This window comes from Mirounga leonina, unplaced genomic scaffold (assembly GCF_011800145.1).
Source record: "Mirounga leonina isolate KUSES-001 unplaced genomic scaffold, KU_Mleo_1.0 Mir_168, whole genome shotgun sequence".
Classification (NCBI taxonomy): domain Eukaryota; kingdom Metazoa; phylum Chordata; class Mammalia; order Carnivora; family Phocidae; genus Mirounga; species Mirounga leonina.
Genome location: NW_023270426.1, coordinates 53,445,511 through 53,469,337, shown reverse-complemented (window position 1 = coordinate 53,469,337; position 23,827 = coordinate 53,445,511). Strand labels below are relative to the sequence as shown.

At 34.1% G+C, this 23,827-nt stretch overlaps 1 protein-coding gene across 3 annotated transcripts in view; it reads right to left on the bottom strand.

Moving 5' to 3' along the window:
- The window catches only part of XRCC4 (X-ray repair cross complementing 4), a 776,985-nt gene that overhangs the window by 119,080 nt on the left and 634,078 nt on the right, over positions 1 to 23,827 (bottom strand). For all 3 annotated transcript variants that reach the window (XM_035014787.1, XM_035014788.1, XM_035014789.1), the window contains one exon: positions 6,560 to 6,726. In XM_035014787.1, coding sequence (XP_034870678.1) covers positions 6,560 to 6,726 — 167 coding nt within the window. The remainder of the gene's footprint in view (positions 1 to 6,559; positions 6,727 to 23,827) is intronic.

Here is a 23,827-nt window from a genome sequence, read left to right as displayed (position 1 = left end):
AAGTTTTATACAGATAATTAAACAATTAGAATTTATTGTTTATTAATGTTAGTAATTATGCAGTGAGATAAGGATCAAATTGGAAAATGATACCCAAAAAGCTTTTAGAACATCTAAATGCCTAAATGTAATCATTTATTTACATCTACGATTTATTTCCAAAAGAGTATTTCTATGGGAGGAATTTCACACAAGAGTAATTAGAGCCTATGTTTCCTGTACTTTACTAGTATTACTATAATAGCAACCATGATTTTGTTTTTTTTTTTAAAGATTTTATTTATTTATTTGAGAGAGAGAGAATGAGAGAGAGCAAGGACATGAGAGGGGGGAGGGTCAGAGGGAGAAGCAGACTCCCTGCCAAGCACGGAGCCCGATGCGGGACTCGATCCAGGGACTCCAGGATCATGACCTGAGCCGAAGGCAGTCGCTTAACCAACTGAGCCACCCAGGCGCCCAACCATGATCTTGTTTTGTGATTAGGTGATTTACCTAATCAGTTTTCCCTAGACTATGAACTGCTCCATGGCAAGAACATGACTTAGGCAGTTATCAGCACCACATACACACACTCACGGATGCATATATATAATGAATGAGAATATCCAACTTGAAATTTCCAAGGAGAGATTAATGAAGCAGCAAATGAGGAACACTATATATCTTCAATTTTAGATATATAAGACAAAATATAAAATTCTCTCTATCATTTATAATTCTTTCTACAATGTTCAAATGAGCTAACAAGCGATTATACTAATTTTATTCTTCTAGATATAAAGAGAGCTAACAGAGACTGTATATATAAGATATGCTCATACACAAAAACCATGAATAAACCTGTATTTTAAAGATTCAAACATATATTATTCCATATAAAATATTCTTTTAAATACAGTCTTGCTCTGCCTTGTTTTCTCTTTACTATTTATTTATACTTGTTCTATGCAGGTATTCTAGTATTTTCAATATACATGTATTTATGTACATATATTTTATATATTTGCAATATAGAATTTTTCATTGAAAAATTATAAACAAAAATGTCAAAATTTGATACCCTTGATATACATGTTCCTATGCTTTCAATAATCTACCTATTTAGAGATGCAAAGAATCAGGGCCTCTTATGGAATGAAAAGGAACAAAAAGCAGTACATTTTCTGGGAGCAATTATAACACTCATAGTACAATCATTGCCACAGCTGTGAACTCCATAAGGGCAGAGAGCATGTGTGTTTTATTGACTGCTTTATCTTCAGTGCCTAACATAGTGTTTGGCATTCAACAGATGTGGAGTAGCTATTAGAAAAATTAATAAAGGGAGTTAATATGGACATCTTATAAGGAAATGGAAAATCAGTGATTCTGAATTTATTTTTCACTCCTTTAACAGCTATTCACCATTTTAAGAGCACCATTTTTCATCCCCTCCAGCTTCTAATAAAATTTGTGGTAAATATTAATATAACAGTACTCCTTTCATCAAGCAAAGCTCTTTGAGAAAGAAGTATACCAAAAGGTGTGGGGGAGGAAAACAGAGACAAAGTTGAAGAGGAGCTGCCAGTATCAATGGCTTATGTTAAGCAGGAATATGTCACTGCATTTTTATTTCAGATGCAAAGTGTTATATAAACATTGTATCTCATTTTCTTGTACTCTTTTCTAATGTAACATAAGAAAAAAATTTTAAAAGATGAAAAGAATATACATACCACCAAAATACTTGCGTACACTATGAAATACTTTACACAAAGGCAAATTAAAAACCAATTATAAGAATGTACAATAAAAATCTTGTGCATTATATAAAGTTTTAGGAACAGGAACCACTTGGTTATTTATCTGATTTAAATGCATATTTAATTTCCATATAAATCACTTCAATAATTCTTAATTGAAAGATTATGTGCACTTAACAACTATCAAGCAAATTTCAAAACATTTATTAAAATTAATATTTGGTACAACACAAGGATTACAAATGAAAATAAATATCAAAATAAGTATCATGTACTTTGTCTAAAGAATACTGTTAATCCTAATAACTAGTATCACAACTACACTGTCAAAGGTAACATGTCTGTGATAGGAGAATAAACAATAGAATAAATGGCATCCTATGACTTAATCTTGCTCGATTTTAGCAAACCTTTAGTATTTTCTTGCAACCAAACTTCCGACTATCAAACTGGTTAACACTTCCTAGACAAAGCTAGGGAGTGGGGGGTTGGCTGGGATAGAGTATTATTGTGAACAGGACAAAAATTTATTCTCAATTATTAATTTATCAACAAATTTGGAGAACATTATTCTTCTATTAAATACTCAGTAACTAAGAAGTACATACCATCTTCCTTACCCCATTTTTAATGCCAATCCTCTCTTACAGCATTATGATGCTACTAGGCCTTCCATATTACTTGCCTCCTGCCAACCTTTCACTGAAAGAACTAGACAGGTATTAGAAGTTGAGGCCATTCAGTGAAAGAGAGACATGGGATTCACTGCCAAGTCAGTGATACTAAAGGAGAACTCACATACAACTAGATTAGATTACAACTAGTCCAAGGATCATCTCGAAGGCAAAACTCAAACCTGATGAAAACATAAATAACATCAAACAGGAGAGGGCTAATGATGCTTCATCCTTTCAACAGTGACTAAGACAAAAGAACAGTAGTGTTAAGGTTAATTAGTACTGTAGGGCTGACATATCTAAAAACTATGATGAAAGAATAGTAATTTAAAAAAATTAAAAGGATAAAGACTAAGTATGGGAAATACTGAATATTCTAAATAAAATACTTCTATGCAGGAAAACAAAGAGTCTAAGAAGAATAACATCAAAAAATAACAACAAAAATAAGAGCGGAAACAAGGCAATTTCATGCAAAAATACAATCCAAAATAAAAGAGATTAAAAGATAACCCAAATAAAACATCAGATACATAAATGTGAACATGTGGTGCTTAGAAATCGTGTAGTAATCCTTATATTTACAATCCGCTCTGGCCAAATTTATATCCAGGTCAGGGATGTACAGCAAAAGAAAATGTGAATGGAGTTCAGAGGACAAAGAATGCTAAAAAGAACTGGAAAAGAAAGCAGTGGTAAAGAGATTTAATAAGCCTTTAAGTACTGAAGAAGATGGTAAACAGCTGTTCCTCATCCTCTCTGACGACAGAACAAGAGGAAATGGCCTTCAACTATACCATGAAGGACTCAGATTACCAAGAGATGGAAGGAAGAATTTTCTGACTGTGACTGTTCTTAAACACTATAATGGGCTACGAAGGGGAGTTGAAGCTATCTCCTGAGGTCTTTAAAAATCAGACTGAATTCATCTGGATATAATGTGATCCTAGCTTGAAGGCAGAGAGATGAAGTAAAAGAGCTTGCAAGGTCTCTTGTATTCTAATGATTTCATGAGTGTCAACCCAATTCAATCTGCTGAGAACTGCCTCCAATTACAGGTTTAATAACTATAATGCAGAATAAAGCTAGAGTTTCTAACTTGATGTCTGAATGCAAACAAAAGACCTATTTAGTAACTAAATACAACTCGAGAGTTGTATTTGAAACTAAATAGGAAAAACAAGTGAAATAAATATAGCTAATAACTTAAGGATTCACATATAATATTTCTAATGTTTTCTCCTTCACCTAAACTATACAAAATTAAATTGATCCAGTAATGTCACTTGTTCAAAATGGAGCTAAGACCACAATTATTAAACAGTCAATAAAAAATAACAGCAGATATATATGTTAAAAGTCTGCACATTAAAACTCATTTCTTCACTCATACTGTAATTCCTCATTTCTTATTGAAACTTCATTTATTCTCCACTGTCATCCCAAATGGAAATAGCTTTAGAGTTGGTTCTGATTATAACTATACATATTTCAATTTCAAAATGTGTACAAAAAATACCCCCAAAAAGTAAAAAAAGAAATTTAATCCGTAATTCCAGACATATACTATTACATTTAATTTTCTCCCTCTAGATATTTTCTATCTAAAGATATATTTTGCAAAAACTGGCATACTATTCCTCTTTTTGATAACTCACATTTCTCATCTTAACATATTAACATTTTCCATGGTACAAGCACATGCGTATATGACTGTTTTTTGCTCATATAATATCCCATTGTGTATTCCAATTACTTAGGACCTATCTACCATAGGTCTAAGGGAATTCTCAGCATCTATTTTGTGCTGGTCCCCCCTTCATCCTCCCATATATACACAGTCTGAAACAATGATGGGGAAGAAATGATTGGAGCATGGATGGACACTGATTTAGGAGTATCAGAGGCTGCCCAGAAAACTGAACTATGGCCAGGCCTAACATGATGGCTGCCACTCTAATGATTCTCTACTTTCTATGTCCTCAGTTACCGAACTCACTGTGTTCATGTCCTATTTCTAATTTCCCTAAAGACTCTTCATCAGTACTACTGCCATGTAGAAGGTGGAAATCTAAATGCTTTGCTCATTTTCCACCATACTAAGGCTCTAGAGAGGGAACATTTAGAAAAGTACTGCTTGGCCATGACCAAGATGTATTTACAGCTCCTTAAAATGGCCACCTTCTCCTCTGATAGGAAAGAAAACCATTTGGAAAATTGGAAAATAGATAGAGCTAACTAATCCAGAATTCTCTGGAGAAGGCTCATTTCCTGTTTGGGAAGCTACCACAATGGCACACAATCTTCAACCGCTGGAGAAAATACGTGACCCGGTATTTACAAAAAAAGAATAGCTGGAGCATAATAAGCCTGGCATGAGAGATATGGTTGTGCTTTTGATCAAATGGAAACGTTTTGCCACAATAATGCAAAAGCACTTTCCGGACAGTTCAGGAATAGCAAATCAAGCATCAGGGGGCCACATATTATACACAGCCCTCCCCCACTGTTTTACAGCACAGGGGTGCGTTTGTCTCCACCGGTCTCATCTTTGTTCCCTGCTGCTTTCCAGTCTACGAAAGTGGTGTTGAATACTGATGAGATAACACCTCTTTCAACCTCTGGCAGACATTTTAAAGCAATTAGTTCAAGGACCAAGTACCCAGTATGCATTTTTGTGGGCAATTTGTGGAACAAATTTCCTATCATCTTGAGGATATTTTGAGTTTTAAATATAATGGCTTATCACAGTCACAGTACATCTCCCTTAATTTGATGTATTGCATATATAAAATAGAAAAGCATATCCAAACTACAGATAAAGACCCAGAACCATGCTTTCTAGCACAGATATTTGGTATTGATTCATACTAACATGACTTTAAGGAGAAAGAGGAAGAGCAAAATTAACTTATTTTTCCATATGGTTTCCTAATATTTACACAGTTTTGATTTGGTCTCATTTTTTTAATACAACTGGAGATAAATGTTAATTCAGAAATAAAAGAGAACAAGATACTTTCTTAATATAATCACTGACAGCCAAATATAGTCAAGTTCTAGGTGTTAAGTTTACATGTCTTACATTAATAAATATAATTGGATATATAGAAACATAATTCCTTCTAGTTAACACCCTTTCCACAAACATACATTGATAGTGGTAAACCCTTCACATTTTTCATATACTCTCACGTTTACTTACCAATCCACTTTAAACAATCTTAAGGATTATCCTAAAAAGATCCTAAATTGGAAAACTGTTCTTATGTTTCAGAGCTACTGGTTTGACTGAAAGATAAAAAATCTACTGGATATACTGGATATAATAATAATGTTATTATTATATATATTCCATATAATTCTTTCAGATGTTGCCATGCACATATGTATAAACACATGCATATGATGTTATACGTCTCTGTAGAGATATAAATGGTCACAACATATATTTTGTTTCCTTCAAACATCTCTTACGTAACAGAGTAATAAAAATATACCCTGGGCTGGCCTAGATTACAGTTGAAAAAAATGCATAATAAGAAGTAAAGTGACTTTCTTCGTTTTTTTTTTTTTTAAAAAAAAAGAGGCAAAATCAGGAAAATAAGGGCTTCCAAATGTCTTATCTAGTAAACACAATTACTTCATCTTTTTAAAATGCTGGTAGTATGAATTCTCAGTGAACAAAATAAGTCTATATCAGGAGCCAACGCACACAGCATCTGAAATAGTTACCATTTATATAAAGAGTCCATATAAGTAATCAATTGGCATACTTACATTTCATGTCTTTTTTTTTATTCATTATTAATCCTATAATTTGAGGTAAATTAAATTTATAAATATCAACTTCCTAAATTTTGATTAATATTAATGGCTTCTGATTCTCATTGCCTGATTACTCCGTATTGTTCATTAATTTGCTGGTGCCACCAAATACTAATGACCAAGACCAGTAAGTGTTAATGTACTCTGATGATGTACAGTAATGACCGAGAGTTTGATTTAATCATACTAAGTAAAGATTTTATGCTAAATATATGCTAGTCTACATATATTATAAACTTACAAATCATTAACTTAAATCTATACCAATATGAGAGCTTAGTGTTTTTATAATACAAGAACATTAGCACATACCGTCCTTGAACATCATTCCAATCTCTCAGAAGCCTTTCATTTTCCTTCTGCAGGTGCTCATTTTTGGCTTGGTTTTCTGTGATAGTATCCAGGCAATCACAAATAAGTTTTCTAATGACCTCAGCTGGATTTGCAACTTTCTCCAGGTTGAAGGAACCAAGTCTGAACTAGAACAAAAGGAAAACATTATTAGTTTTGGGAGAATATCAAAATTGAGTGGCCCAGTTTTAAATATACATAATTTCTTCTGAGGGGGAAAAAATGCAGTACATTTATCAGATACAAATACAGTGAAGAAAAACTGGGCAACTTCCTACCTTCTTACGGAAGTTTATCATGTAAATCAACATATAACCCAAGAATAATTTGTATAAGTGGTAAGTCACTCTCCCATCTCCTAGCAGAGAAGAAAACAACTAAATACCATATAAGCATACTACCATTTGTTTATTACAACTTAAGTCACCTCTCAGAGTAAGAAAAGGAATTATACACGAAGATTTTTTTTTTTTCAAGATTTTTTAAAATTTATTTATTCGTCGGAGAGAGAGAGCACAAGCAGGGGGAGTGGCAGGCAGAGGGAGAAGCAGACTCCCCGCTGAGCAAGGAGCCTGATGCAGGACTCGATCCCAGGACCCAGAGATCATAACAAGATCCAAAGGCAGATGATTAACTGGGTGAGCCACCCAGGCATCCCTATACACGAAGATTTTTAACTGTACTTTCTGTTACTAGCGATAACAGAGAATAAGTGACATAATATATTTCTGAAGAAAGAGCAAAATTTTGGTAATAGTTAAGAGAAATGCAGGGTTTTAGGAAACTGATAAACCTGAGGTACCATTCAGTAATTACCTCTGATTCAAAAACCAATAAATTACAAATAATACTGTCCAATGTCAAGTTTGTGTACTTCTTCATAAAGGTAAGACTTGTGAAAATATATCCTCTACTAGAAGGCACTTTAAAATAAAATAGTGTAATACAGTTTCATTATAGTTATGGAATTTAGAAGGGGACATGTGTTGTTCTCATTTGGTAGATAAAAATAATGAAATATAGTGATTTAATCATAATTATAATTATCCTTACTATTAAAATTATTATAACAGCTACATGTAAGATTTTAAAAATGATAATTATTATTATATAGTTACCATGTCCTGCAGTTGAAATTTAACTCAGGCAAAACACACATACAACTCGTCTAATCATCACCAGAATGAAACTATCATATCTACTTCATAAATTAGTAAACTGAGGTTCAGAGTAGTTATCTAATATATTGAAGGAATATAGCCAAAATTCTACTATGCTATGCTGTTATGCTGTTTCCTGACATAAGAGAATAACCTAATTTAAAAACTAGTGGTATCTAACTGAACAACAACAACAAAATAAATAAATAAATAAATAAAATTAAAAACCTAGTGGTGCGCCTGGGTGGCTCACTCAGTTAAGCATCTGACTTTTGGATTCAGTTCAGGTCCTGACGTCATGACTCGTGAGATAGAGGCCCATATCAGACTCCCTGCTCAACAGGAGTCTGCTTGGACATTCTGTCCCTCTGCCCCTTCCCTACACACACTCTCTCTCTCTTAAATAAATAAATCTTTTAAAAAATAATGAAACATTAAAAATTTAAAAACTAGTAAAAGGAAGAATTAGATTCACAACCTACACATAATTCTTAAGAGAGACTCTAATGGCATTGAGTGGTAGAACTGAGAGCAAAACTGAAGGTTTTTTGGGTTGCCAGGTCAGTAATTTCTACTATGGTATTCATTTAATAGGAACATAGTATATATATGTGGGTATTTATACACACACACACACACACACATATACACCCACATACATATATACATGGTATATATATATATACACATATACACACACACATATGAAAAGAAAGCTTTATCTGTGTAAAGAATATATAAATTGAAAGTAAATTTAAGGGCAAAAATAAATTTAAGCATTTACCTTTTGAAGCTTTTCTTAGTTATAAACACACACACACACACAAAAGTTAAAGAACACCTATAGAATATATAGAATATAACTTTGAATTGATATAAAATAGAAGAAAAATTAAGCTTATTGTTATATAATACATTACATTATCAGTAAAACATAAGCCCACAAAATGATTCTGTATTTTCTCATTATCACAATTGTCAGGCAGAGATAGACATTTTTAGAAATGAAAGAGTTTTTAATTATTTGAAAGTTTCAACAATGCCAAATGGATAATGAATTCATGCCACACTTTGATCCTGAATAAAGTAATTGGTAAAATACAAATGTACAGATAAGCATAAGTCCAGCTGCCTACTCATCTATCTTAGATGGCAAAGGAAGAAGGGAACCAATTCTAAATCACTAATAAGCCATTTCTTTCAAAATATCATTCAAACCTATATATTCAAATTCCAAAAGAGAATTCTTAAATCTTCTCTTGGCTAGTCACTATAGAATAAACTTAAAATGTCATTTCTTAGGAATAGACAACTATTTTCTGTTTCCGTTTTCTAATTATATTCACTAGTATTTGGTCCTTAAATGGGTGTGAACATGTTTTTCTAAACCATAAAAATATACAAGAAGTATCTAGAAATTCAATCCAAGAAAAGAAATTTACTTGAAACATTCAACTTATTTCTTAGAAAAATTTTGAAATGGCAGAGGAACTCTGCTGGGCCATCCTTCCTGTAACACACGCAGTTCAGAGCCACGGCACAAAGCTCCCTTCTACCCTCACTGCTGCTGTTCCAGCCTTTCCGCATCACTGAAGATGGAAGGGGACATATGCACTGAACTCTGATCAGGGCCTTTTATCAGACCTAATGAAACGAGAAGCGTAAAGTATTTCTGCACTCTCACTCTATATCAAGCCGATTTAAAAAAAAGGTTTTATTTATTTTAAAGACAGAGGGAGAGCAAGAGAGCATGGGTGGGGGGAGGAGCAGAGGGAGAGGGACAAGCAGACTCTGTGCTGAGTGCAAAGCCCAACAGGGGGCTGAATCCAAAGGCCCTGAGATCATGATCTGAGCCGAAATCAAGAGTCTGACGCTTAACCAACTGAGCCACCCATGTGCCCCTATATCCAGCAGACCTTTATACTAGCCTACAAATAAAAAGTGGCAACTTAAAAAAGTATTATTTTTAAAACAAGCAAATTTACACAAAAGCCACATTATATGGATGCGATGGTTTTAAAAACTTCTACTTTAGCTTTTTGTTTGACATAGAAGGCTATTAGCACAGCTTTTAATAGTTCTGTAATTTCAAAATAATCTAAATATAAAATCAGGACTTCAAATGGTACACCAGAATCAGAAACCACAAATTAAAGGCATCCTGAAAGCATGTCTCTCCTTTAGAGGCATGGTCAAAAACGTTTTTTTGTAGTCAGTTCTCAAGATCTTGTAGATAATTTGGTACATAGACCTATACTAGGCACCTCATTCAGTCTTTACTCTAAAATTTTAAGACACATCTTTAAGACACAGTCTATAATCTAGGATTTTAAGTTGAGAACAATTAACTTTTTAAATGTTGATAACTGTAGGAGTTTGCATTAGTTAGTTCTAAAGTATCATAATTTTAGATATTAAAACAAGTAAATAATAACATTTTTAAAATCCAATCTGCAGGGGCACCTGGGTGGCTCAGTTGTTAGGCGTCTGCCTTCGGCTCGGGTCATGATCCCAGGGTCCTGGGATCAAGCCCTGCATCGGGCTCCCTGCTCTGCCAGAAGCCTGCTTCTCCTTCTCCCACTCCCCCTGCTTGTGTTCCCTCTCTCACTGTGTCTCCCTCTGTCAAATAAATAAATAAAATCTTTAAAAAAAAAAAAAATTCCAATCTGCATTAAAAGGTCTCAATTTCAGAAAACTTATCTATTTTCTTTAGCCAGTGCTTTGTTTATTCTGGGTATCTGTCAATTCTTAAATCCAAGATTAAATGCCATACCTCCTTACCCACCCACTTCAAAGCCCAGGTCACATTCTCTATAACTACTTTAGCCTATACTGACCTGTCTATTCTTAATACTTCACAGTTCGTCTCACAATTTTTCCTTCCTGTCATCCTCCTTATATTTTCCTCTGGTTGTTTCAGAAATGTAGTCTTTTAAATATCTAGCTCTTTAAGATCAGAGGGCCTATCTTATATTTTTTCACTGTCTCTACAGTATTTTGCACAGCTCTAGACAAATATTAAGCACTAAATAAAGACTCCAATTGGAATGATCCTTATTAATAAAGGAATGTAACTATAATGGGGCAGGCAAATAAAAAAAACTGGGACAATGGGGCGCCTGGGTGGCTCAGTCAGTTAAGTGTCCAACTTTTGATCTCAGCTCAGGTCTTGATCTCAGGGTGAGTTCAAGCCCCACGCTGGGTTCCCCACTGGGGGCAGAGCCTACTTAAAAAAAAACAAAAAGCAAAAAAAAATGGGACTGTGATGCTCTGAACACAAATTAAAAAATATTTTAAATAGTTCAAGAATATAACAAAGTTTTATCTTATTGAACAGTATAACTGAAACAAAAAAATGCATGTTAAAAAACTATATAATAGCACTTGATACTATGATAATATATATGTTTAATAAAACCTACACAGATTTTTTTTTGTCAGATTTTTTTAAAGAATGTTTTCAGGTTCTTTGGAGTGACCAGATTAAAGAGAATATATAGCATTACTAAAGTATACAAAATAAACACTATGGATAATTACTAACCAATTCCTGGGGGATTGTTTGTGGCCCTTCTGAATGTTTCTGGGGAGAGGAGAGTTATCACAGAATGAGCTGATATTCTGCTTAGAACACATTATTTAAAGAATTTGAGTTTTGATACATTATCAAAGTAGTCTAAATAGCCTTGCAGACTTAATCTTTGCTACTGTCCTGGGAACCAAAATGTAAAGCTAAAGGAAAAGGAGGAATAAAGATACCTTGATGTTATTACAAGGCAAATGACGGCAAAGAGGAACTCATTTTTTTCAGTATGTTTTTAATTTATTCCTATCAGACAAAAGTTTAGCTGTATCTAGATATGTGTACACTAAAAAAGTAAAGCCTGCCCATTATAGTTTATAATACAGAATGTTTTGTCTATTTTAGACAAATACACAGTTGCATATACTTAGCTGTTATAATACACAGTTACAAAATTCAGTAATACAAGAAATCAGTCAAGTTTTAAAAAAAGAGACTAAACTGTATTATTTTGCCCTACTTATGTTAATTATCACTTGTTCATATTTTGGATCAAATATGTTTTTACTAAGATACGTATCATGAACTCTTCGGTTTAGTGGCCTGTTGAAATGTTTATTTCATATTTAAATAAATAACATTACAAATGTACCTCCTAAAGCAGTAATTTCTCTAGGTTGACAACTGATCACATTTCTTTTCGAAGATATCTAGAACTTAGAAAAGAATACCGATAAGGACTCCTTCTAAAAAAGATAAAAGAGCTATATATACTAGGAGAATACTAATCCCACTTTTCCCACTATTTTCTTGCCCAAATTTCTTACAGCTCATAAAAAAAATGTTTAAATATCTCAAGATGATTGTATGGTCAAGCAAGGCTCTGTATATTTTAGATTCTGTAGGTTCTTACAATCAAAATGCAATCATCTAAAAGTGAAAAATACTCTGATCTCGAATTAGAGTGCTACAAAATTATTAGAATTTTAAGGCCATGCTATATGCTTTAATATATTAAATATCATCTAAGAATTCTTATTTTGGTCTTCATAATTGTAAAAATCATTGGTAGAAGTCAGAGAATCCTTCACAACAAAAACCCAAAGCCTATGTGGTAAGGGAATCTCCAAAGTTACTTTTACTTTGAATGACTATAAATGTTCACTCCACTACTGTCTTAAAATGGATGATGAGTCTTTTGGTTCATGAGACATACAGTAAAATCTAGATTTATCTCAGCCTAATTAGGAGTTAAAATTAATAATTAAAGATTATACTATACAGGGATTTAGAATCAAATGGAAGATTTTTTATAGTAACTGGATTGGGGGGGAGGTGATAGAAAGCAGTAGATACCTATTATTTGCCTGTTACTTTATTTTTGGTATTAGGTGCTGATAAAGAAATATTGCCTTGGATTCCCTAACACTCTTCTAAATCTCATAATACTTATCTAATCACATCTGTGCAGTATGCTTCTCCGTCCTCCACTTAGATGCTAAATGGTAATATTTCTTGGTATGGTCTCTTGACCTACTTTTCTTTTTCCTCTATAGTTATAGGATTATCCAATATCACAGCTTCCATTATTACCGATAAATTGAAAACTGCCAAATGTATATGTAGGTGAGGGCTCTCCCAAACTCGAGACTTACGTACACATTTAACTCTGTTTTGGAATGGTGCCAGCAAAATGACCTATGCAAACCTCAAACTTTAAATGCCCAAACAGAATTCATTGTCCATCCCCCCTCACTACTAACCTAGCTCTTCCCTGCATTTTCCACTAGACATTCACCGTTCACTCAGTTATACTTGGGTGGTCTAGTGAGTAAGTATGGATATCTATCATAGCATTACAGTATTTACTTTTTTTTTTTGTAGTATGCTAAAAGCTGCAAAAGGATAGTGGCTACATATTACACATAGTATCCCCAGTTTTTTTTTCTTAAATTAATAGACTTTATTTTTTTGGAGCACTTTTAGTTTTATAGAATAATAGAATGGGGACAGTTCCCATTCACACACCCCCACCTGCAGGTGCCCCTAATATTAACATCTGCATGCATGTGCTACATTCGCCACAATAGATGAGATCAATATTGTCTAGCTAGTAATACTTAAACTCCATATTTTATAGCAGGGTTAATTATTTATGTTGCACAGGTGACCCTTGAGTGACATGGGTTTGAACTGCACAGGTCCACTTACATGTGGACTTTTTACAGTACAGTCCTGTAAAGGTATTTTCAGTTCCTTAAGACTTTCTTAGTAACATTTTCTTTCCTCTAGCTTACTTTATTGTAAGAATACAGTATATAACACATATAAAATACAAAACATGTGTTAGGCGATGGTTTATGTTACTGGTAAGGCTCCTGGTCAACATAAGACTATTAGGAATTAAGTTTTGGGGGAGTCAAAAGTTAGTATCCCTATTCTTACACGGTGAAACGCAGAATACATTCATTCATTCATTTATCAGACTTTTTGAATATGTACTATGTACTAGGCATTGGAGATACTGCTGTTAGAAAGGAAAACAATGTGTTCTCTTGGAAAGAGTTGATGGTGCACAATGATTATAATTTCACACAGCTGTAGAATCAATGAAGAAAATAAAATAATGAGACTGTGACTAGAGGGCAGCATATCTTTGGATATGGTAGTCAGGGAAAAAGACCTTGCAAAAACTTAGGGGGAGAACACAGTTGAGGCAATGGAAAAGGGAGACAGGAGACTAGATCACACAGGATTTTGTAGGCTACAGTAAGAAGTTGAGCATTTATTCCAATTATAACAAAAAGCCACTGGAAGGTTAGATGCAGGAAAATGACTGCTTAAATAGTACACAGCACCTGATTATCTCAACCTCCTGGGACTCATATCCTGTGTAATCCCCTCCCTTAAGTGCAAGGAGGACTGTGATTTGCTTCTTATGAACAGAATACAGCAAAGGTAACATATATTACTTCAGTGATTAAGTTATATAAGATTATAATATCCACCTTGCTAATAGAGTTTTTCCTTGCTGGCTTTTATGACACTAGCAGCCATGTTGGAGAAGCCCATGCAGCAGGGAACGGAGAGTGATTTCTGACAAATAATCATTTTAAAACCGTAGGAGGCCTCTGACCAACAGCCAGTGCATTAGATGGGTTTTCTAAAGACAGAGAAACAATAAGATGTTTATACATATAGAGACTTACTGTAAGCAATTGGCTGATATGATTTTTTTTTTTTTAATTTTATTTATTTTTTTTGACAGAGAGAGACACAGTGAGAGAAAGAACACAAGCAGGGGGAGTCGGAGGGTGAGAAGCAGGCTTCCCACCGAGCAGGGAGCCCGATTTGGGGCTCGATCCCAGGACCCTAGGATCATGACCTGAGCCGAAGGCAGACGCTTAAAGACTGAGCCACCCAGGCGCGCCCCGGCTGACGTGATTGTGAAGGTTGGTTAAGTCCAAAATCTGCTGGGTGGACCAGCAGGCTGGGAATCTAGGAAGAGTCAATGAAATCTCTCGGCAGATTTCCTTGTTCTGGGGAGATCGGTCTTTTGTACTGTTCAGGCCTTCAACTAAGGTCCTCCCTCATTTGGAGGGCATTCTGCTTTACCCAAAGTCCGCTTATCTAAATGTTAATCTCATCCAAACACTTCCTCACAGATATCCAGAATAAGGTTTGACCACATATCTAGGCACTTTTAGCCCATCCAAGTTAACACATAAAGTTAACCATCACAGCCAGCAAAGAAACTGAGGCCCTCAGTCCAACAGGCTATAAGGAACTGAATTGTGCCAGCAAGAACATGACCTTAAAAACAAATCTTTCACCTTTGAGATGAGACTGCAGCTCTGGACAAAACCTTGATTGCAGCTTCCACAGGAGTCCTAGCAAAGCCATGCCTGGATTTCTGACCCATGGAAACCATGAAATAATAAATGTACATGGTTTCAAGCTGCCAAGTTTGTGATAACCTGTTACTCAACAACACATAATTAATACAAATGTGCTTCAATATTACCAGTCTAAAAACAAAAGCAAAGCAAAACAAAACAAAACCACTTTAATGTCATATCTAATTCTAGCTACTGTTCAGTTTTCTGCTTCTGTCAGAGCAAAATATCTCCAAAAATATACGTAGTATCTTCCAATAGTTCTTTCAGTAGTCCTGCTACAACAGTTACTAGCCACACATGAGCTATGTAACTTTAAATTAGCTAAAATTAAAAACTGAGCTCCTCAGTAACACAAGCCACATTTTAGGGCTCAACAGCGACATGTAGCTAGTAATTGCTGTATCAGATAGCACAGATACAGAATCTATCATCCCAGTAAGTTTTTTAGAATAGCATCGATCTGTTCCCTCATTTTATTACAACATTTTCTCTTTAAATACTCCAATGGACGAAAAGGCTTTTTATAATCTGGCCCATTACTACCTCTCTAATTGCATCTCTCACTTGAATAGGTCAATTATTCCAATATGTAATAAGCAGCTACCCCCAAATGTAATTAATGGTGCTCCCCACAAAATGTCTATACCCTACTTTCTGTAACTTGTGAATGTTACTTTCTCTGTGAAAAAGGGACTTTGCAGATGTGTTAAGGATACAGACCTTGAGATGATGAGATTATTGTGGATTATCTGGATGAGCCCAATCTATTCACATAAATCCTTACAATCAGAGTTTTCTTTTTCAGCTACAGTCAGAAGGACATGGAATTTGAAGAGAAGCACAGAAAGATGCAAAATTGCTGGCTTTGAAGACAGAAGGAGACCTTGAACCAAAATGTGGGTGGTGTCCAAAAGCTGGGAAAAGGCAAGGCAATGGGTTCTTCTGTAGAGCTTCCAAAAAGAAATACAGTACTTCTGACACATTGATTTTAGCTAGATGAGACTACTATGTCGGACTTTTTTTTTTTTTTTTAAAGATGGTCTTTCTTTCTGTTTTCCTTTCTTTCTTTCTTTCGAGAAAGAGAGAGCCTGCGAGCAGGGTGGGGGGAGGAGAAGAGGGAAAGGGGAGAGACAATCTCAAGCAGACTCTACACTGAGCGTAGAGCCCAATGCAGGGCTCAGTCCCATGACCCTGAGATCATGACCTGAGTCGAAATCAATAGTTGGACCCTTAACTGACTGAGCCACCCAGGTGCCCGTGTTGGACTTTTGACCTACAGAAACATGGGATAGTGAATTTACATTATTTTGAGCTGCTAAGTTTCTGGTTATTTGTTACAGTAGCAACTAAAAATGAATATAGTGTATCAGGGTCTATGGCAGGATAAGTAATTGACCCCCAGTGATGCCCACATCCTAATTCCCAGAATCTGTGAATATTACCTTATATAGCAGAAGGGACTTCGCAAATGTGATTGTATCAGTGATCCTGAGATGGGGCTATTATCATGGATCATCCAGGTGGCCCATTGTAATCACAAGGGTCCTTATAAGGGGGAAGCAGGAGATCAGACTGAGCTAAGGCAGTGTAAAGATGAAAAGACATTGGAATGATGTGGACACAGGCCAAGGAAGGCTGGCAGCCTCTTGATGCTAAAAGAAATAAGAAAACCACTAAGTCTGTCCTACTTTGTTACGGTGGTAACAGGAAACTAATAGTCTTTGCATATTCTTCTGGAATGTTCTTCTCCCTGAATTGCACATGGCTTCCTCTTGTATTTTATTCAGGTCTCTATTCAATGTTACCTCTGGAAACACTGTCTTGACTACCTTAACTATGATATAAGCATTCCAGAATCCTTCAAATAGTCCTACAAAGAAATAGCAATAGTACAGGTATTAAACAATATTTTATAATCTTTGCAGCAGTTGTCATCATCTTAATTCATTTTATTTATAAATGGTTATTGTCTCCCTTCCCCACACTCATAGTAGGGATTCAAAATATGTCTGTTACCTGAGTGAATGAATACTTGGTCATAAATGCTACAAATATTCTTCTGGTCTGGCAATATTACTTATAGAGTTAATGTACTTAAATGTAAAAATAGTTTCCTTTGGGGTGCCTGGCTGGCTCAGTCAGTGAAACATGCATCTCCTGATCTTGGGATTGTAGGTTTAACCCCGCACCAGGTGTAGAGAATACTTAAAAATAAAATCTTAAAAAAATAAAAATAGTTTCCTTTCAAGGTCTTTACAAATCAGAGAAAGTGACTACTTACCTATATTTTCATTTTTAATTTACTTCTCCAAATACATAAGCAATGTTCCCTCACCATTTACTCAGTGAACCACTCTCTCCCTGATATAAAACGCCATGATTATTAGAAACTACATATTTATGTATACTTAAGTATTTTCTTGAGTTTCCTCTTCACTACCATCATTCACTATTCTTTTACTAGTGCTAAGATGCTCCTTTAATTATGACAGCTTTATAATGTTTTATTATTGAAGATTATAAATTCCACCTAATTCCTTTTTCAATATTGTATTTATTGTCTAGTTTTGCCAAGCACATCCCAAGAATTTTGACTGTAAATTTCAGACAAACTAAAAACAAACAAAAAAAAGCGACTAAAAAATACTAGGAACTTTGTTTGGAATTACACTCATTTTCAAATTATTTTATAAGGAATTAACTTATTTCCAATATGAATTAACAGTGTAATTCCTCCATTCAGGATCATTATGTTTCTTCATCTAATCAAGAGTTATTTTTATGTCCTTTGGCTAAGTTTCTTATTGCTTTGTTTAAATCAGACTCCCTCCACTGCAGCTGATAAGATTACCAAATGATCTGTAGGTAGAAATATAAATGCAACTGTCTACTTCGTCTTATTTTTGATACCTTGATCATATCAAAAGAATTACATGGTGTACAGGAACCTTAGAAATCTCTATTTTAGAATCCCAATACTGACATTTATTTTCAGTGGGGTCCTGCACAAGTAATTGTAACCACTGTATTCAAAATAATGACCTATCCTTTTTTTTTATATCCATATAAATTTTATTTATTTTTTTATTATTATGTTATGTTAATCACCATACATTACACCATTAGTTTTTGACGTAGGGTTCCATGATTCATTGTTTGCGTAATAATGACTTATCCTATACAAGATCTGTGAACAAAAACCTAAGCGCTGATAATGAAGGATTTTGCAAATAAACCACAACGGAAGTAACACCTAAAGACACAAAAAACTCCATTCTCTTAAGTTAGTTTGAATTTGATTTGTCTTCTAAAAATGGTTGATTACTTTAACACAGTAGCATTCCAGAGTGGTTATGACAGAGAAAAATGTCATTGGGGCTGGGATCACTGCTGTTGCTTAGCTTCTAAGGCCCCAAAGAAATAGTAAGCAAGCAAACACTAGACAAAACTTATGATAAAATATCCTGCTGTGGGATAATTAGGAAATGTGTTAATAAAACATAAAATGAAATGGATTGGATCATTGACTTCAGAACTTAAACCAGCTTATCCTGTTAAGTAACAATTGTTCAGGTCTCTCATAACATTCTCTAGGAAAATTAAAACAATAGAATCTTGTAATTTTTTTTCTGATTATAAAATTCTGGCCCTTTGTCCTTTAAACATTTCAGAAACTTAAGGCTAACCTCCCCTATCTTGCCCCCAAGGCACTAAATTACATTTATTGATGAAATAGCATAACTGGTTAAAAGTCATTAAATTGACATTAGAAACATTTGGAAACAAAATATTTTAATAAAAAAATATTGTTAACTGTAACTCTAATATTCTTAAAATCAATTATCATAAACTAATAAACTCAAAACTAGTGATCCTTAAAAAATCATAAAAGTACCAAGTATCTTTAAATCCTCAACTTAAATGAAATGATGAAACATGAAATCAAAGACAAAATCAAAAATTTTCCTGTATGGTTTATGAATTTACTTCTAAAAAAATTTTAAATAATTGCCTTTTTAAACTATGGATTAAAAATTCTTCTGCCATATTTTTTCATTCAAAAATATTTACTAATGGGGCACCTGGGTGGCTCAGTCAGTTAAGCGTCTGACTCTTGATCTCCAGCTCAGGTCTTGCTCTCAGGGTCATGAGTTCAAGCCCTGCACTGAGCTCCACACTGGGTGTGGAACCTACTTAAAAAAATAAAATAAAAAAAAATAAGAATCCTAAAAAAACTTTATTGTAATTCAGTGGCAGATCTTTAGGAAATAAATTTCTATCTAAAATATTTATACAGAAAACTAATAATATTTACTTTGATTTTTTCCCTTATTTACCTAGAGACAAGATAAAAACAAAGCATTCGTCTAAAAAACATTTTAAAAATTTTCAAGACTTTTTTTAGGTGAATAATCACTAAAGGGGAAAACTGCCTATTAGGTATAAAAATTACTATCTATTGATACTTGAGAAGAACCGAAGAGCACAACAGATAGTAACCATGCATCTAATTGAATTTTCTTGCAAAGAAAAATGTAATTAAGAATTAACACTGAGGTAGTTCCAGTTCAGGTAATGGCAAAGTAAGCTATATTAGACTAAGTCCCCTTGAGGTAACAATTATAAACTTTGAACCAAAAACCAAAAAACAAAACCTATCAAGGAACTGAAGAACGACTGACAACAGGCAGCAACTGGAAGGTACTAAAACAGGGTGAGACCCATGTTCCCATGAGTTCCTCACAAGGCAATCTCCCCTGACCTAGAGCTCATATAGATAAGTAGAAACCATACATACTGACTTGAGGTTTCAAAGAATAAAATTCTGGGCTGCACATAACACACACACACACACTCATAAAGAAATAGATAGAAAATAGGAGAGAAATTATAAGAAGATTAGAGGATAAGCACAGTACAGGATCAGTGAAAATCCATATAATAGAGTTAGCCAAAAGATGATCAGTTAAAATCCACATAATAAAGTTAGCCAAAACATAAAACAAAACAGGAAAGGAACTTAAAAAGTAGGAAAAATACATGAACTGAAATTTCCAGACAGAAAGAGACTACTAAGGTCCCAGCACACTGGATTTAAAAAAGGACTTCTATCAAGACATAACAACATTAAATTTCAGACTGGGACAAAAAGAGAATCCCAGAAGATTCCAGATTCCATTAAAACAGGTTATATGTGCTTTTCTCAGGAAACAAACTGAGGTTTGCTGGAGTGGTGGGGAGTGGGAGGGATGAGGTGGCTGGGTGATAGACATTGGGGAGGGTATGTGCTATGGTGAGCGGTGTGAATTGTGTAAGACTGATGAATCACAGATCTGTACCTCTGAAACGAATAATACATTATATGTTTAAAAAAGAAAGAAGATAGTAGGAAGGGAAAAATGAAGGTGGGGATATCGGAGGGCAAGACGAACCACGAGAGACTATGGACTCTGAGAAACAAACTGAGGGTTCTAGAGAGGAAGGGGGTGGGGGGATGGATTAGCCTGGTGATGGGTATTAAAGAGGACACGTATTGAATGGAGCACTGGGTGTTATATGCAAACAATGAATCATGGAACACTACATCAAAAATGTATGGTGTATGGTGATTAACATGTATGGTGTATGGTGTATGGTGTAATGTATGTATGTAATGTATGGTGTAATGTATGGTGATTAACATAACATAATAAAATAAAATAAAATAAAAACAGGTTATATGTGAATGATCAGGAGTTAAAATGGCACTGGATTTCTATCGCAATGCTGGATACCAAAAATCAATAAATTAATGTCTTCAAAATAATAAAGAAATATTCAGGGAATATATTCCATCAATGTGATGAAATAAGCCAAATTATATCATAGTATTTTTAAATAATAAGTAACATTTATTGGGTACTTACTATGTTTCAGGCATTCAGTTAATAGAGAAGTCTCTCTGGGGCTAATAGTAATAAATTCAGATTTTGAGCTCTATGGACCTAAGACTAAAATAGTATAATAGTTTAAGTACAAAATAGTATAATACTATAAGTACTAAGACTATAAGAAGTCTCTCTGGGGCTAATAGTAATAAATTCAGATTTTGAGCTCTATAGTAAAATACTTCATAAGAAATATATGAAGTGTAGTTAGTAAGAATCCTATATAAAAACTTGAAATTCAATTAAATATTTTGTTTAACTCCTACCATGTGTATGTACAAGGCAATCTACATTATACAAAGATAAGTCAGATAAAATATCTGCTTTACATAAATGTAAAGAGAGTAGTATTCTATAACGCTTACGATGTTAATAAATTAATTTCAGAAAAATCAAGATAAACCATCATATCCCAACCATGAATTTTCAACTTTTATAAGCACAAAGTAAAAATGTAGCCAGACAAAAATGTTGAAATACTGCAGTACTAAAATTACTGTTTTCAATGAAATAATGTCATTGCTGCATGAAATACCAAGTGTTTTGTGGTAACTATGTAAATAAGTCATGTTACATAGAATAGCACCTTGCTGTTAGGAAATATTAAAAGCAGAAACCTAGTTTCAGTTAAGTCCAAAAGAAATCAACTATTTTGGCATACTATATTTCCACCTCTGTGAACTGTTTCTTATGAAGCAGCTCTCAAATGAGAACACTTACTCATTGCCAAAAGTGTCCAAATGGTATAGCAGTTATTGTATTTTGACAATGTAGTAATCTCAATTTATTCAACAGGGAGCTAAGGGATAAATCTCTAAAACTAGAGTGAGGGAGCAGTGGAAAGGAGGGTGGCAATCTGAAAACACAGTATACACTGAGATACACAGTTATATGAAGAGTTATATCCATGGGGAAATAATGTCAGATGCAAAATGAGTATTTCATAAAATTTTTAAAAGGGCAATTTTTCTTTGATCATATGACTCAAAAGGTCAGATCAAAGATTTATGTTCAACTACTAGAAATGCTTTTGCACTTACTGTCATGGTTACAGTATATTAAGGGAGGAAAAAAGCATTCCCCTTAATAAACCAGGTCAGAAAACTACGGAATGTAGACTCTTTAAAAATTATCATAATTTTATAAATCAGTGTTTGGCTATAAACTGAAGAAGGAGGCCATGATGCCTGATATGCCTGTCACATACCGAGCTCCTTTTGGGAAAGGTAGCTCCGACCAGTTTATTTAATTTTTAACCTAGGTAAGTAAACTTCTACAAGCTCATGGCAAGCATTTACAAGTTCATGCTTTGGATAAACTCAGATTTGCTACCCAATCATTACTAACTGGATCAAGGCACAAACTAAAAAAAAAAACCAAAAAGCCAAAACAAAAACCTAAGGACTGATTATGGGGATGGCTACTGCTTTTGAAATGACTTGACAGAAACTCTTCCCAAAGGGATTCTATGTATTAAGGGACAGTAACTGTCACATTCCATATCCCCTTAGAATTACTAAAGTGGTGATTTTAAGCAAACAAATAAAAGACATTCCCATGAAGTTAGGTTGCTTTCTTAAACTGGACAGAGCTAAGATTTCAGTTCATCATATATCAATCACAGGAGCTAGAAACCAGGTATTATTGGGGGGCCAAAAGAGGTGGTTTTCCAATCTGTCCTTACTTTACCCTTGATCCAAATACTCTGATTTGTACGGATATTCCTAACATACCTCCATCCTCAAAGGTCATTTATATATATACCTCCTCTTACTGATCTTAAGAAATCTGACCAACTTGGCTCTACAATCTAGAAATATTTTTAGACATGAATTTCTATCAATTTGGCTACCTCAAAAGCAAATTTCTATTTGTTTAACTGATATTTTCACTTTGAACTGTGTATCTTAGAAACATCTGTGCTAAATGAGCATAAATTCACAATCTACTTTAAATTCTGAGGTTGTCAAATGTAACAACTAAACTGGTTTTAATAGCCATTTCCTGGACCTACATACCTATGAAAGACTGACAATCAGATTTAAATTCTGATTTTTCTTAATACACATTTTTCTTCCTAGGAATAACTTCCTCTTAGCTAAAACTAAAAATATGAAGAAAAACAAGATATGCTACAAAATGCCCTAAAATTTCAAATTCCCTTCTTTACAATGTTATCCACAATCTTTGTACTTAAATACAAAACAAGATATACATGAGATAAATATTATAGTCCGGATGAGGTTCCCTTACCAATAAGCTATGACCTTAATCTTTGAACTTCAAAAATTTGTAACAGTGCTACTGCCCAATTTACCCTAATTCACAGGTATTATATAAACGGCATTCAAGAAGAAAATGAGAAACTACTATATAGCCTCAAAGAACTGTTCATCCTTATAATTTCATTCAACAAACATTTTTACGTAATTTTTCACCAGATACTAATATATACATCAAAGCAACAAAGAGGATAAAGCAATGCCCCTGCCTGCAAAGAGACTTGTAAGGATGTACCCCTTATATAGTACGAGAAGTGTTATAAAAAGGTGCTCATTAATGGAGTATTCAATATTTTTCACAAGTACATCAATTCCAGGATAAGCATATTTTCAGGATAATAGTAGCAGCATGAAATATTAGCAAAGTATCAATATACAGGGCCATAATCAGATTCTCAATCTCAAGACTGGCAAAAGCTGGTGTGGTAATTCATTTTA